General features: G+C 39.9%; 2 protein-coding genes across 2 annotated transcripts; both read right to left on the bottom strand.

Annotated features, from left to right (window-relative positions):
* Window positions 1-856: 856 nt before the first annotated feature.
* LOC122309569 (extra-large guanine nucleotide-binding protein 1-like) lies at window positions 857-6,951 on the bottom strand. The gene is made up of 8 exons (XM_043123079.1): window positions 5,331-6,951; window positions 5,084-5,221; window positions 4,890-4,994; window positions 4,624-4,797; window positions 3,949-4,123; window positions 2,483-2,715; window positions 2,116-2,279; window positions 857-1,640 (listed from the first exon to the last, which is right to left on the bottom strand). The coding sequence occupies exons 1-8, from the start codon at window positions 6,429-6,431 to the stop codon at window positions 1,073-1,075; spliced, it is 2,658 nt and encodes an 885-aa protein (XP_042979013.1). The 5' UTR covers window positions 6,432-6,951; the 3' UTR covers window positions 857-1,072.
* Window positions 6,952-9,666: 2,715 nt separating this feature from the next.
* LOC122309570 (protein JINGUBANG-like) lies at window positions 9,667-12,036 on the bottom strand. The gene has a single exon (XM_043123080.1). The coding sequence runs from the start codon at window positions 11,729-11,731 to the stop codon at window positions 10,253-10,255; it is 1,479 nt and encodes a 492-aa protein (XP_042979014.1). The 5' UTR covers window positions 11,732-12,036; the 3' UTR covers window positions 9,667-10,252.
* Between the last annotated feature and the right edge of the window lie 769 nt (window positions 12,037-12,805).

A 12,805-nucleotide genomic window follows, 5' to 3' on the forward strand; every position in this document is an offset into this window, starting at 1 on the left:
GGGTCTTCTTGAACTTTAAAATGTTTGATATATGGGGCCATTTAGCATTCTGTCCTATTGAACTTTGGGGATGAATCTACGCCGGACAAAAGCACACGTAAACTCCAGTACGATAGTTCAATGGACATCCAGTTTTTCGTTATCCCAACCAATATTCTATGCCAAATCCAGTACTTGGCAACCTGCACAGCCGGCTATCTCTGCCCACATGACGTGGATGGGAGAGCTGCTAAAGCTTGGAGAGAAGGTTAAGGCAAGGAAGCAGATAGCGGCCATTCCTTAGAAAAGCTAAGCAAGTACTCGAAGAAGAAAACGAAGTTAGCAGCTGAATGGTACGGAGAAACAATTATACTTTTTATGTTGTCGGAAGCCCACCGTTGGTTTGCGTATGGACTGCCTTGTGATGAGGGGAAATCAACGAACATGCATGCAATAATACTGGAATAGAATCCGCATCATCATCATGTATATACTTCAATTTCTTTGTTGAACTTATAAATTTAATGACCAAGTTTTGGTTTATGTAGTAATAATTATTAGTTGTTGTATTGTATTGATGCCTTTCCATGAATCCTTAAATCTAGTGATACCGCAGATCGACTTGTTTCAATTCATGCTGTCTCAGGGTATGTTGTTCCTCAATTAATTACGTACGCATTTAAACATTTCCTTTATCAATATATGTTTTTCTTATTAATTTTTCATACGAGTATTCAAAAATAACATTCTTTTACTAATCACGACAGGCAAGACATAGGTGTAGAATATTCCCACCCAGAGACAGAAAAAAGAACAATTTCCTTTACTAATCTGCAACTGCAAGTGCCCTGGCTATATACCATAAACCTTTTCCAACTTCCAGGAAAAAAAATTCACGCTTTCATAAACGTCAAGAATGTCTAAAACCGAAGTTCAGATTCTCTGTTCCTATTTCTCCTATACATGTTTGTGTGTGCTTGCGTATATACACAAAATTTCGCCAAGCAAAGCTGATTGATCAACAAGGACTTGCAGTTCGATTTAATGCAAAAAAAATAATAATAATAAAATTAAAAAGAAAAGAAAAGAAAAGTCATGAGGTGGAGCTTGCCTCAATGTCAGTAGAGGATAACTCGTTAATTAAGCAGGGCTTCTCTTCTTCCCACAACACAATCTCTCTTGCATATCTGAGAGCTTCATCGACAGTATCATTTTCCAACCCAGTTACCGAGGAAACAAATAACTTCCCATCTGCGAGAGAACGGAAGAGTGTCTTGAACTTAATTGCTATATAGTGGAAAGCTCGATGAGCCAAGGAAGGGTTAGTGGTGTTGTGACGATTCTTGCTGGTAACGGGATGGAAGTCATGAAACCATTCACACCTTGTGAGAGGGACCTGATCGATCTTTTCCTCGAGCAGATCGAACTTGGTGAGAATTAGCAAGAAGTTCTTGTTCTCAAATGTCGGGTGAGTGACTATGCTTTCAAAAAGCTGCTTGCTCGCCAACATCTTGTTTGTTGAGACTCCATTAAAGTCTTCGTAGAATTCATCATAGTCGGTCAAAGCAACACAAAACAGGAGAATATCCGCGTCTTCAAACATGTCCAACCACTTGCAGTTTGCCCCCAGGCTTCTGGGATGTACTCGAATGAGTTGATACCTGCAAATGCTAAGCCAAAATATGGTGAGATAAATATATATATATATATATATATATTTAAAGAAAAATAATGCAAATATATGTCAAAACCTATTCATTACATTTCACAATGGACAAAATGTGTGCTTAAACAAATAAATAAAGCACCATGTATCCTATTGGTCTAAGAAACTCGATGAATATACATAGTTTATTGTGAAGATCTACATTCATAAAAGCAAGAAAAAAGAATTTCCGTTGTTATGGTTTCCTTTGTATTGCCAGAACAGAAGATCAATACAAAACATGGCTGCCAATACTTCAAAAGTTTCAACCTTGACCATGTCTTGGATTCTATTGATGATTACTAGGTCTTGATTGAAACTGGCTAATACCGCATTGCTCAAAACAAGTTAGCAGAAAATGTGATCAGTGATAAAGAAGGCATTCATGCTTATATCTAAAAACAATCAATACATAGAATAGAATAACCGACCTTAGTGAAGGATCATGCTGATAAGCAGTTTCTACTAAGTCATCTCGTGTTAATTTGGGAAATGAAAATTCTAAGCAAGCAAGGCTATTGCATGAGGTAATCCCCTCGGCATACAAGATGTCCATTTCAGAGGGTTCATAATCTGTCCTAGAAATCTCTACAGCCTGCATTTGGAAGATATATGTTAGAAACGAATATTTAGCAGAATTCCTAATATTATTCTACTTTCGACTGTGGAACAAGCTATTGATGCAAAAATATGCAAATACAACTAATGATCATCCAGATTTCATCATAGGAGATTGAATAGGTTTCTTTGTGTTTTTTATTTCCGTTTAGAGACAGGGACCGCAGAGCATTATCTCACCCGATCTAGGAAATAAGTAGCTTCTCTGGGTAGCATTTCTAATTCATTCCTCCGGTTGTATGTGGCTTTTATGGCTGCCTCCTCCCACAATTCCTGAACACATGGTGCATATTTACTAAAGGTAGCTGGTTCCAAAGTACCCAACGCCATAGCTTGGAGGAGCCAATCCGAGAAAGCTTTCACTCTTGGCCCAATGGCATAGATTGTTTTATCGACTATCAGGCTTGTATTATCTATTGCAAACATGAAAAATATATATTATATTCCTGATAAGGAAATTACTGGCACCGACAAGTTAATGTTAAAGGTAATCATCTTAGCGTAATTTAAGCAACAACATAACGTTAAATGACAAAATAGAAAAGGATTCATTGACAAGTACCCTATGTACTTGCTGAAAGTCAAATAAAAAGAAAACAGAGAGTAAAATTATTATTCTTTGAATGGTCAGCAGCAGTAGCAGCAGACTGCATTTAAGTGATAACCCACTTGGCTTCTTCATTACATGATGGTCAAGATGCCATTCTGTTCTACTGGGGACTCGAAGAATCCAACTCATGTAGCCATGCCAAAAGTACCCAATGGCCACGTTGTTAAATGAAAAGGAAATTGCCTTTTTTTTGTTACCATTGTTGATTACTGGTGCTTGGGATACTTGTTTCCTCGTTTTGGTTCTCTTATTGATTTATTTTAAAATTTGTTACATGGGAAACTGTGGAACTATAGACGGAAGGACTTAAAGCAAAATGGACATAAATGAAGCTCCTGCAATTATGTCTGAGTTTCACAAAGTAGTCGAACGACTCGAACATATTGCTCTCGTCGCAGGAAGAAATTGAACAGAATCTCACAACTGAAACTTTTGTAGAGATTCTAAAGCTGGATCTTAATATACTATAGAGTAAATGTTTCTCAATCATCCCTGCCACCACCATCATCCAAAACCATATCCCAACCGTTTAACAATTGATTGCAGAGATCCTGCTGTCCCTACACTCCACAATTATAGAAATTTGCAAAGGCAGGGAAAAAGTTTCAAGATGTATGAGAGTAAGTGAGCATTGGGTGAATGGTTGCATACCATAAAACACTGTTTTTGCAAATTGAATATGTCATTTACCTTCTTAAACCTTGTTTTTATACTGAAAGAAACCATGCAGGATACTTGTTCTCTTGTTCTCATTTACTATCACTAGGTTTTTTTTTTTTTTTTTTTTTCCAAAACTTCAAATTGAATTATGAAGAAGTATATTCAATGCATCATCTACATATCCTCAACATAGTTTACATGAATCAATTGGGATTTGCGCCTCCTTAGCTAGGACAACTATACATTGTACCAGGCTTTTGCCTATACTTTGATGAATATATTATATTGACTTATAAAAAAAAAAAATGAATCAATTGGGAATAGCATGCAAGCATTATAGAAAAAGAAAACTTTATAGAAATAACCCTCAATGTACCTGAAGGTCCTGACGTATTAATAGCACGTCCCTTCTTCTCAAGCAAACTTTGTTTTTCAAATCGTTCACGCCCCTCAAGAACAAAACTGAGATACATGTACAAATTTCTTTGGATCACAAACTTGATAGCTTGGCGCTCATCTTCAGAGAAAGGAACATTGTAGAGAAGCTTGGCCTGACAATAAGCAAGTAAACGGGGTTCTACAGTTACCAAAAATTAAGCTTGGCGCTCATCTTTCAGAGAAAGGCACATCATACAGAAGCTTGGCTTAACAATAAGCAAGTGAACAGGATTCATAGTGTCACCAAAAATTAAGGCAGCACCATACAACAGAGGAAAAGTGTTTTCAGGGCTAAATTGTATCAAAACCACTTGTCTATCCTACACCAGTTAATTGAAAATGACAGAAAATTATGAAAATACTCGGCCTTAATATTAGTACATTGGAACATATAGTCATCTAATAAAGAGAATTGAATTACTGTCGCAACCTCTAATCTAACTTTTTTTTTTCGATCACAATTCAGGAGACTATGAATATAATTATTATATAGGTTGAGTGCAAACGGTGAACAACTAAGTTATGAGCTGTTCAAGAAAGTCCGATTCATCATATATAAACATAATTATAGCACGAGTTCAAAATTGAAGTAGTTCCCTCCATAAAATTTTACCTGTTTATATATAGTACCCGAGCCAGATTTGTTATAACCAACTAAAAATAGTTTATGAATCGATTTCTGGACGACGCTGGCTGGTATAACTCCACTCACTTCTTCCCCAGCAGAATTTTTAGAATTAGGAGGCAGTGGCAGGGACAAGACCGTGCAAACCAACTTGGTTCTAGTCTGCAAAGAGTGAAGTTCCCCAGTTAAAACAAGTTCAGTAAGATGTAATAGGTTAAATAATCATGATAGTGTACATCAACGTACAAATATACCTTGTCCCATATTTTACCCCTTATATTATTCTGCCCCTCTTCTTGGTATGACCCATCATCACTCACCCAAAAGTGAGGGCTCCCTTCACATGGAACCCCGGCCGCCTGTTAAACATTTAACAGAATAGCTTTGACTCTGCATCTTTACAAGACTCTGCACAATTTAAAAGAACCAGATTGCATGGAGCACACACCTTGAGCATCCAGAGCTCTTCTTTAGTAATCTCCCTATTGTTCATCAATACATTTGTGTTTCCGTTGCTAGCATTTAGCTTGATGAGGCCCCCGACATCCAGCTGGGCACTAATAATCTGGGAAGGCTTTTTTCCTTCCTGTTAATTCAAGGGGCAACAGTTATTGCATCGCAGTTCGCTAGGATGGCTTAATTCGTTTAAGGAAAAGAACAAAAACAAAACTGAACAAGTAGATTTTGATGCTCACCCTTCCCCATAAACCGGATACTTTATCATACCAATAGCATCCTGGTCTTAGCTTCTTTGGTGGGTTTTTGCAGCTCTGCAACTGAACGAGCTCTTCCTGAGTAAGAGTCTCGCCATTCACAAAAACAACCTCTGCTTGCACCTGATTCGCTTCACAGAGAATCTCAGCATTCATTATCCGTTTAACTTCCGGATCAGCGAGCAGCCGCTTGAGCAGCCTGGAACCCTTTCCCAGCTTCCCTCGCCTCGCCTCGTCAATACTATAACCAATGCAAGTAACGCATTTCCTTCCTTCTGGCATTGAACCCATTGCTCTAAGAAGGCAATCATAACAATACTTTGCCCCACAAACAATGCAAACCTCCTTCTCCGTGAACCGGTTTCCCTTAAGGCATCGATAGCATACCCCTTTCTTCACATTTCTCGCGACCTTTGGGTTCACATCAATACTTCCATCCTCAGAATGATAGAGCTCTACATGAGCTATCACGTCTCTCGAATCAGGGTCACGAAATGTCACAATCGATGGTCTTTTGACGTGGTTTGGAGCTTCATTATCACCATCATCCTCTCTACAAGAGAAAATCTCAGAGGAACGCCCCGGCGAGCTTAAACCAGACTCCGTTGATTCCGAATTGGTTGGATTCATATAATCATGAGCACCTTCACCCTCCTTATCATTGTCAACTTCGAACTTGCCAGAACCCGTCGATAATTCGAGCGAACCATCAACAATTCCAGAATATCTAATTGTGCCAGGACTTTCAATTTCATCCGACAACGTGGGCTTGGGCTCATAACCATTACCACAAGCTAATATACCGGAGTTATCTAATGTTGGGGATTTCTGGTTTAAAGGTCTGGACTTTTCAATAGGTCGGATCACTGGAAGTGAGAGATTGTTAATCAGAGATGTGGAAGAAACTGGAGCGGCAACAGGGATTCGGCTGATGTCAACTGGGATTACTTGGGGTATATCGTAGGAGACGGGAGGGCCATTGTACACCAAGGCAATCGAGTAATCGGTACGGCTGTACTCGTCATCATCATTTTCAGGGACTGCAGATACAGCCGGCCGCAACTTTCTCAGCAGTGCAGCCATAGTTATTGTTCCAAGTTAAGGTAAAAGACGAAACGGCTAGTGCCAATCACACAAAGCAACGAGACTATTTCAAGTACCAAGGAAGCATAACCATCAAATTCACAAACCATGAAGCAAAAGCACAAAACCGAGCTAAAACGACCTTTTTCCCTCGGGCCAAAAATGAAATCAGAAAAGACAGTATGAGTTTGAACTGGAATCTTCAGCGGACAAACATGAAGTGAAGACGATGGAAGTGACAGAGCAAAGAAGGAGACGAGATGGAACAGAAGAGAAGACTGAGTTAGAACTTGACCGCTTCCCATCAACGCGTTGAGAGAAAATGCCAGGAATTGATGGGTGAAAATGCCAGAAAAATTTCAGAAGACCAAGTCATAGTTGACTGCTATACCGTCTGCGACACAGCGTAGCAAAATACAGAAACAGTAATGCCGCTTGTCTGAGTTGTACAAGGAAGGAGCGAGAGGTCTTTCTGGTACATCGAACGAGTAGTGCGGTCCAAAACATGCGTCGAAGGAAATAAAAAGGAAATGTTCCTTGCTGATCACACAAAACAGAGGAACAAAACCCAATTCCGTAGCGCATGGGGATGAGTAACATCAGTTGGTGGTAATGATATTATGATGGGAAAGTTGACTTCAGCGGCTTTGTAGGTTAAAGATGATGTTTGACTCGTTTAACACATGTTGGGCCACTTCAATAACAGAAGCTCCTGCGAATATTCACCTTAGGCCTCGTGAAAACTTACGACTCTCCCACTCTTAATATCTATGCGGACCTAGGCCCATTGAAAGCCCAAAAAATCGATTCACCAGTGATATCCATCTCAAGCCCACTTTATAGAGCCAGCCCTAATAAAAGCCGGCTCTTCCCAATCATATGTTAATGTAACGGTGAGCCTATACAATGTCGAGTAGGAAAGTTCTACATATTAGATTCTTAATTTATTTCTATTTTAACATGTAGGTGTGAATCATCTATCGTCTTTTAATAGAAAGAAAATTCACGTCAACAAATACTCAAAAAAAAAAAATGCATCAGGATGTATATTTGTGATAAAAAGGATCACTTATCACAAGAATGAGTTCATTGGATGAGAGTGAATATGTATGTAATATATAGCATTACTCGTGTTGAATAAAACATTGGATTGAGACTATAGATCTATCGTTTGAATTCATATATAATGAAATCCGGAGAGTGAAACCCAACGTGTGTAAATTATGCCATTTTTGATATTATGATGGTTATATATAAGTAGGAGCTAGCCCTACGTATTGAATCTATAGAATAGAATTTTACCCATTTAAGTATTGTTGAAGATCTTACTCCTAAAGCATAGATCTTGCATGCAGTCTGGTTTGAACCAACCCACCACAACTTTTTTGTGTGCTTTATCGATCGAGTTTTCAATGTGCTCTTCAAGGCACAAGTACTTATAATACACACGTTTACAACATCTACCATTCTAAGAAAGTTTTTCTTTTTTGTTTTTTCCGGAGCAAGAAAAGTCCCTATGATTCTATCTGCAACACGAAAAGAGCACCTCAAAATTTGCAACACGCAGACTTATACATGCATCCATTAATAGTTGGTATTAGGGTTTAGATCAGAAAAGTCACTGCAATGACTCCATGGATAGATCAAATGAGATTGAGGAAACTCTTCACTCTCCATTTTTCTTTTTGGTTGCTTGTTTTCCTTTGTTTTATCTATTTTCTGCAAAGAGTACGTACAGATCTTCTTCTTATGCTAGCTTTTGAAGTATTAGGTAGATTTACTTAAAAGACGTTGAAAACAATAGCCAAGGCCCAAAACAACTTTTCACGTAATTGATCTTTTGAGCAACTACAGGTAGGGCGGCCGAGGCACCGCCCATGCCACCCCGACCCCGCCCGCGCCACCCCATGTGGGGGACGGTCTGTGCCCAGCTCTGCAGTACCCCTGTGCCAGGGCTTAGTCCAACTCAAATATTTATATATATATAAAGTAAATTCGAGGGTTAAGTTAAACCTAACCCTCTCCCCTACGCAGTCTCTCTTTTCCCTCTCTCTCTCTTTCCTCTCTGTAGCACTGCCCTATCAGACCTTCTCTCCCTCTTGCAATTGCCGCAGTAACTTGGCCCGCGTCCTCTTCTTCTCCTATCCTCCTCCTCTTCTTCCCAAACTCTCTCTCTCTTTCTTGCCGTCGATGTGAGTTTGCAAAATCGTTTTTACTAGTTTAGATTTTTTTTTTTTCTTGTTCCGATTTGTTATATATTGTGTTGTTGATTTGTTTATTATTCTATGAATTTTTTTTCTTTGAGTTTTTTTTTTTTTTTTATTGTGACGTATAGCTGCTGGTGGACGTTGGGCGGGGGGTGGACGGACCAGAGGTCCTTCCGGCACCCCGGCACACAAACGGGGGCCCACCCCCAGTATATGGTGGCGGATTTGGGGCCACCAGTACATTATTTAGAGCTGGCTCGACCATGATGGTCCTAACCACTGTAAATTTGTGGTTATGCCATTAATGCCATAAATAATATATAGAATCAATAGCACTACGAAAAAAGAATTGAGTACCTTGAAATTAGGACGTTAATCAATATAATTAGTTTTAGCTACTATATAATATATATATATAGTAGTAGTAGATCGATCGATTGGCTTATCATTGTGGCATCCATCCACGATCACTCCGTTGCTAATTTAATATTTGCTTCAGCACGTATTTGTAAATGGAGTGCATAGAATGAATCAAATTAAGCAGATCATATATCAACTAATGGCTGCTTTATCAAGAAACAGACAATTAATTAAGCAAAGTGAGATTCAATTTATAAGCTCACAAATCTCTGCTCTTCAAGACGGCTAAATATCATCACTATTAATTATTTTCTCGCGAACCAAACACCCATCATGAATATGAAATTAAGTTACTATATATATATCGGGAACAGAAAAACAAACAAACATAAAAGACAAATATATATTTTCACGAAGCATACATATTTGAGAACTCATGATAGAAAATACATGATATACACGCAGACAAAATTGTGACATCATGATAAAGTTCGATATATTAAACTTGATAGGAAAATTAGTGCACAGACTACACTAATAATTACAATTATAAAATGCTAAAGCCACATACGAGGATTCCGACTGAGGATCCGACAGTGGTATCTTATTTTATTTTATTTTTTTACTTAGTGATTAAGATAATATTTTTTAATAATATTATGAAAACATATTAAAAAGTATTAAAAAATACCTTAAAAAATAATAATAATTTTACACAGTCCGAATCCACGTGCGGCTGTAGAGTCCCTCTTTACAGTTTACATTGACTCAATCGTTGCAACCCTATCACTATGATCCCGAACAGAAAGCGCGGAAAAAGACGCAATATTTATTGCTAGCAACACAGACAATTTACTTGCTTTTATCACTCATGTTTGGCCTATTCATTCATTCTTTAAAGAACGAGTTTGTGGAAAGTAATAGGATGACCCATCTAGCAAGGCAAGTTTTCTCGTCACAAAGTGAAAGCCCTGACGTTTCTTTCATATACACATCTTGAAAATAATAATGCCTCTGTATATATAACCACGATCGACAACTTATCTGTTTGGGGCACAATGATCCAGAACCATTCATTTCTTTCTTCTTTTTTTGGCTCGTCTTCAAATCCTATGTAATTGCATTGCGAAATCAGGTGGTCCACCATACACTAATATTCGCTACCACGCTGCTTCGATCAACCTGACTCTGGTGTGAATCGAGAATAGCTTTCAGAACACTGTTTTCATCTCTCTCCCTACCAGGCTAGCTCATTTAACTTTGACCGTGCCTCCCGTTTTGGCTTATTCTCCCAGCTGAAGGCGAATGCAAGCTCGATGTGTACCCATTGCTCGGGAACAGCTGCTCCGCCGCCCTCATCTGCCTCAATTCCGGCGCGTTCCCAAGCACACGCCACACCTTCACCGACTTGTCCAAGCTCCCGCTATACACTATCCACCGTTGATTGACCTTTTCCGACTCTTGATCTTCGTCGACGGTGAGGCATTTGACGGGGCCTGTGTGACCAGTCAGAATCGAGAGGCAAACGTGGGCCCCGTTCTGCTCCTCCCTCCTCCACACGCAAATATTCTTATCCGCCGACCCACTGAACACCAGATTTCCCGCCGTGGCAAGGCACAGCACCGCCAACTTGTGGCCCCTGAGAACCCCACCGTGAGACAGATGCTTCTCGCGTTCCCAGAAGTTCACCACCCCATCCGAGGATCCGCAATATACAACGGCCGACGATTGGTTTACGGCTAACGCTGTGACCGCGTTTTCCTGTTTCAACAAAACCTGAACCAGGAAGTGCTTGGTTCTCTTATCTTGTAGCTCCCTCCGCCATACCTTGACAGTTCCATCCGCCGCGCCCGTGAACACAAAGGCATCGAAGCCCGCTACGACGGCGTTTACGGCATCTTCGTGGGCGTTGATGGACTCCAAGCATTTAGAGTTTGCGACGCGCCAAACCTTTAAGGTCTTGTCCCAAGAACCCGAATATAACAAGCCCAGCTCTTCGTTCAAGCTCATGCACGACACGGCATCGAAGTGTTTGATGCGAACGACGTTGCGATGGCGTCGGACTTCTACGTAGTTCTTCGGATTAAGGGAGCTCTTGAGGAAGTCCTTGAACGTGGGCAAGCTTCCGATACGATTGAAATTGCTCGGGTTTTTAAGGGAAAACTTCCAGACCCGAATTTTGCCGTCTTGGTGACCGGTAAAAATCCTTTCGCCGCATATAACAATGGTTTTAACTAAGCCACTGCTGGATTTAAACCCAGAAAAATCCTTCAGATTCTTCCAAACTCGTATATTTTTACTATCCGAACCCGTGTATAACAAATCCCTGGAAACCGCTAAAGAATATATGTGACCCTCTTCGCGTACGAGCGAGCCGATGAGGCCGTTCCGAGGCGTACTGTCGTCGAATGGATTAAACAGCGAGGATGTAATCCACGGAGATTTACTGTAGGGCGAGGGTTGCATCCAGGGAGACATGGCGTACGGAGAGGACGCGCTGCTACCAGTGTCGTAGTTTCCGGGGCTCGTGGTTGCCGAAGCGTTGCTCTGGCGGCAAGAAGACTCGTAGTCGTTGCTATTGTGGCGATTTTTGGGGTAGCTCTCCTCATCATGATGATAGTTTTTCGCGGCGATATTGGGATCGGACTGCAACAGCGCCCCGAATTTAGGTCGGCGGAGTGTCCCGGTCCTCTCCGGCATGACCACCGTACCTCCCCCAACATCGTTTGTCATGGTAGCTAGGTTGACGGAGGTAATATTTGATCCAAATGGAACAAGAAGGGAAGAAGTGAAGGAAAAATTGATGAGAAACTGATTAATAGTGAGTGTTTGTGAATTGTACGTAGATTTGGACGGAAATAACAAAGTGAAGGAAAAATAAGTAAATTGCAGAGGTTAGGAGAAGTGTTCGGAGGTACGTAGCTATACATATATATTTATATATGTATATGTAAACAAGAAAGGGATAGAAAAAACAATGGTGGGTGTGGGTTGGTGACACGTGGTGGAAGGAGACGTGAACATTACGAACCGGGTGAGCCAGTGAGCAAGGAAGCTAAAAATGGAAAAAGGTGTGTAGAATTTGCGTGGAGAGTGGAAAGGCATTTTATTTGGTTTCGTTAATGGCGGCGTTTGAACTCCACACGTTATTTCGGGAAACAGATTTTTGGAGGTTTCGTAGAACGTGTCGTCGAAGCGTTTTCAGATTATGGCCATTTTGACCTTTCCTTTCTACGAGAAGCCACATGCATGAAGATGATCAGAAGATTGGCCCCGGCCATGAGTCATGGGTCAATGAAAACGTAGCTTTGACTGCCACGACAACGTACTTTTATTCATGTGTTTTTTTTTTTTTTAAATGAAGCACGCAGTGCTTGCCTTTGAACATCAAGCTTGTATATATCTAATTTGCTTGTTCTCTTTGGATTTGCTTTTGTGACCTTGGGAGTGGATATTTTTTATAATATATAGAAGGGGTAAAGAGTTTGATTAGAAATTTATGGGTACTCCTTTATTTTTGTTTGACTTTCTCAATTGAGTTTTAGATTTTCATAGCTTTTGTTGGTATTGTTCGGGCAAGTTTGAAATATTTGATTGATCTGTTCATATTGATAATCATGTGGTCAACTACAAGCGAAATTTTAATTTGTGAGTATCCTTTATATATAATACGTTAAGTTGTTCCATTTCTTTGCGTCTGTTAATTTATTCATGTATGTATTTATCTTAATTATTGGGTATACATATACAATAAGATTGTGTTTAGTTGTTGAGCCCAAATCAACTCATTTCAAATCAATAATTGAT

Source organism: Carya illinoinensis, chromosome 5, assembly GCF_018687715.1.
Source record: "Carya illinoinensis cultivar Pawnee chromosome 5, C.illinoinensisPawnee_v1, whole genome shotgun sequence".
NCBI classification, from domain to species: Eukaryota; Viridiplantae; Streptophyta; class Magnoliopsida; order Fagales; family Juglandaceae; genus Carya; species Carya illinoinensis.

Coding starts and splice junctions, on each gene's coding strand:
- LOC122309569 (XM_043123079.1), bottom strand. CDS start 6,431: ATGGCTGCACTGCTGAGAAAGTTGCGGCCGGCTGTATCTGCAGTCCCT. Junction 5,222..5,330: donor TATCCGGTTTATGGGGAAGG/GTGAGCATCAAA, acceptor TTGAATTAACAG/GAAGGAAAAAAGCCTTCCCA. Junction 4,124..4,623: donor CGGGTACTATATATAAACAG/GTAAAATTTTAT, acceptor GCTTATTGTCAG/GCCAAGCTTCTCTACAATGT.
- LOC122309570 (XM_043123080.1), bottom strand. CDS start 11,731: ATGACAAACGATGTTGGGGGAGGTACGGTGGTCATGCCGGAGAGGACC.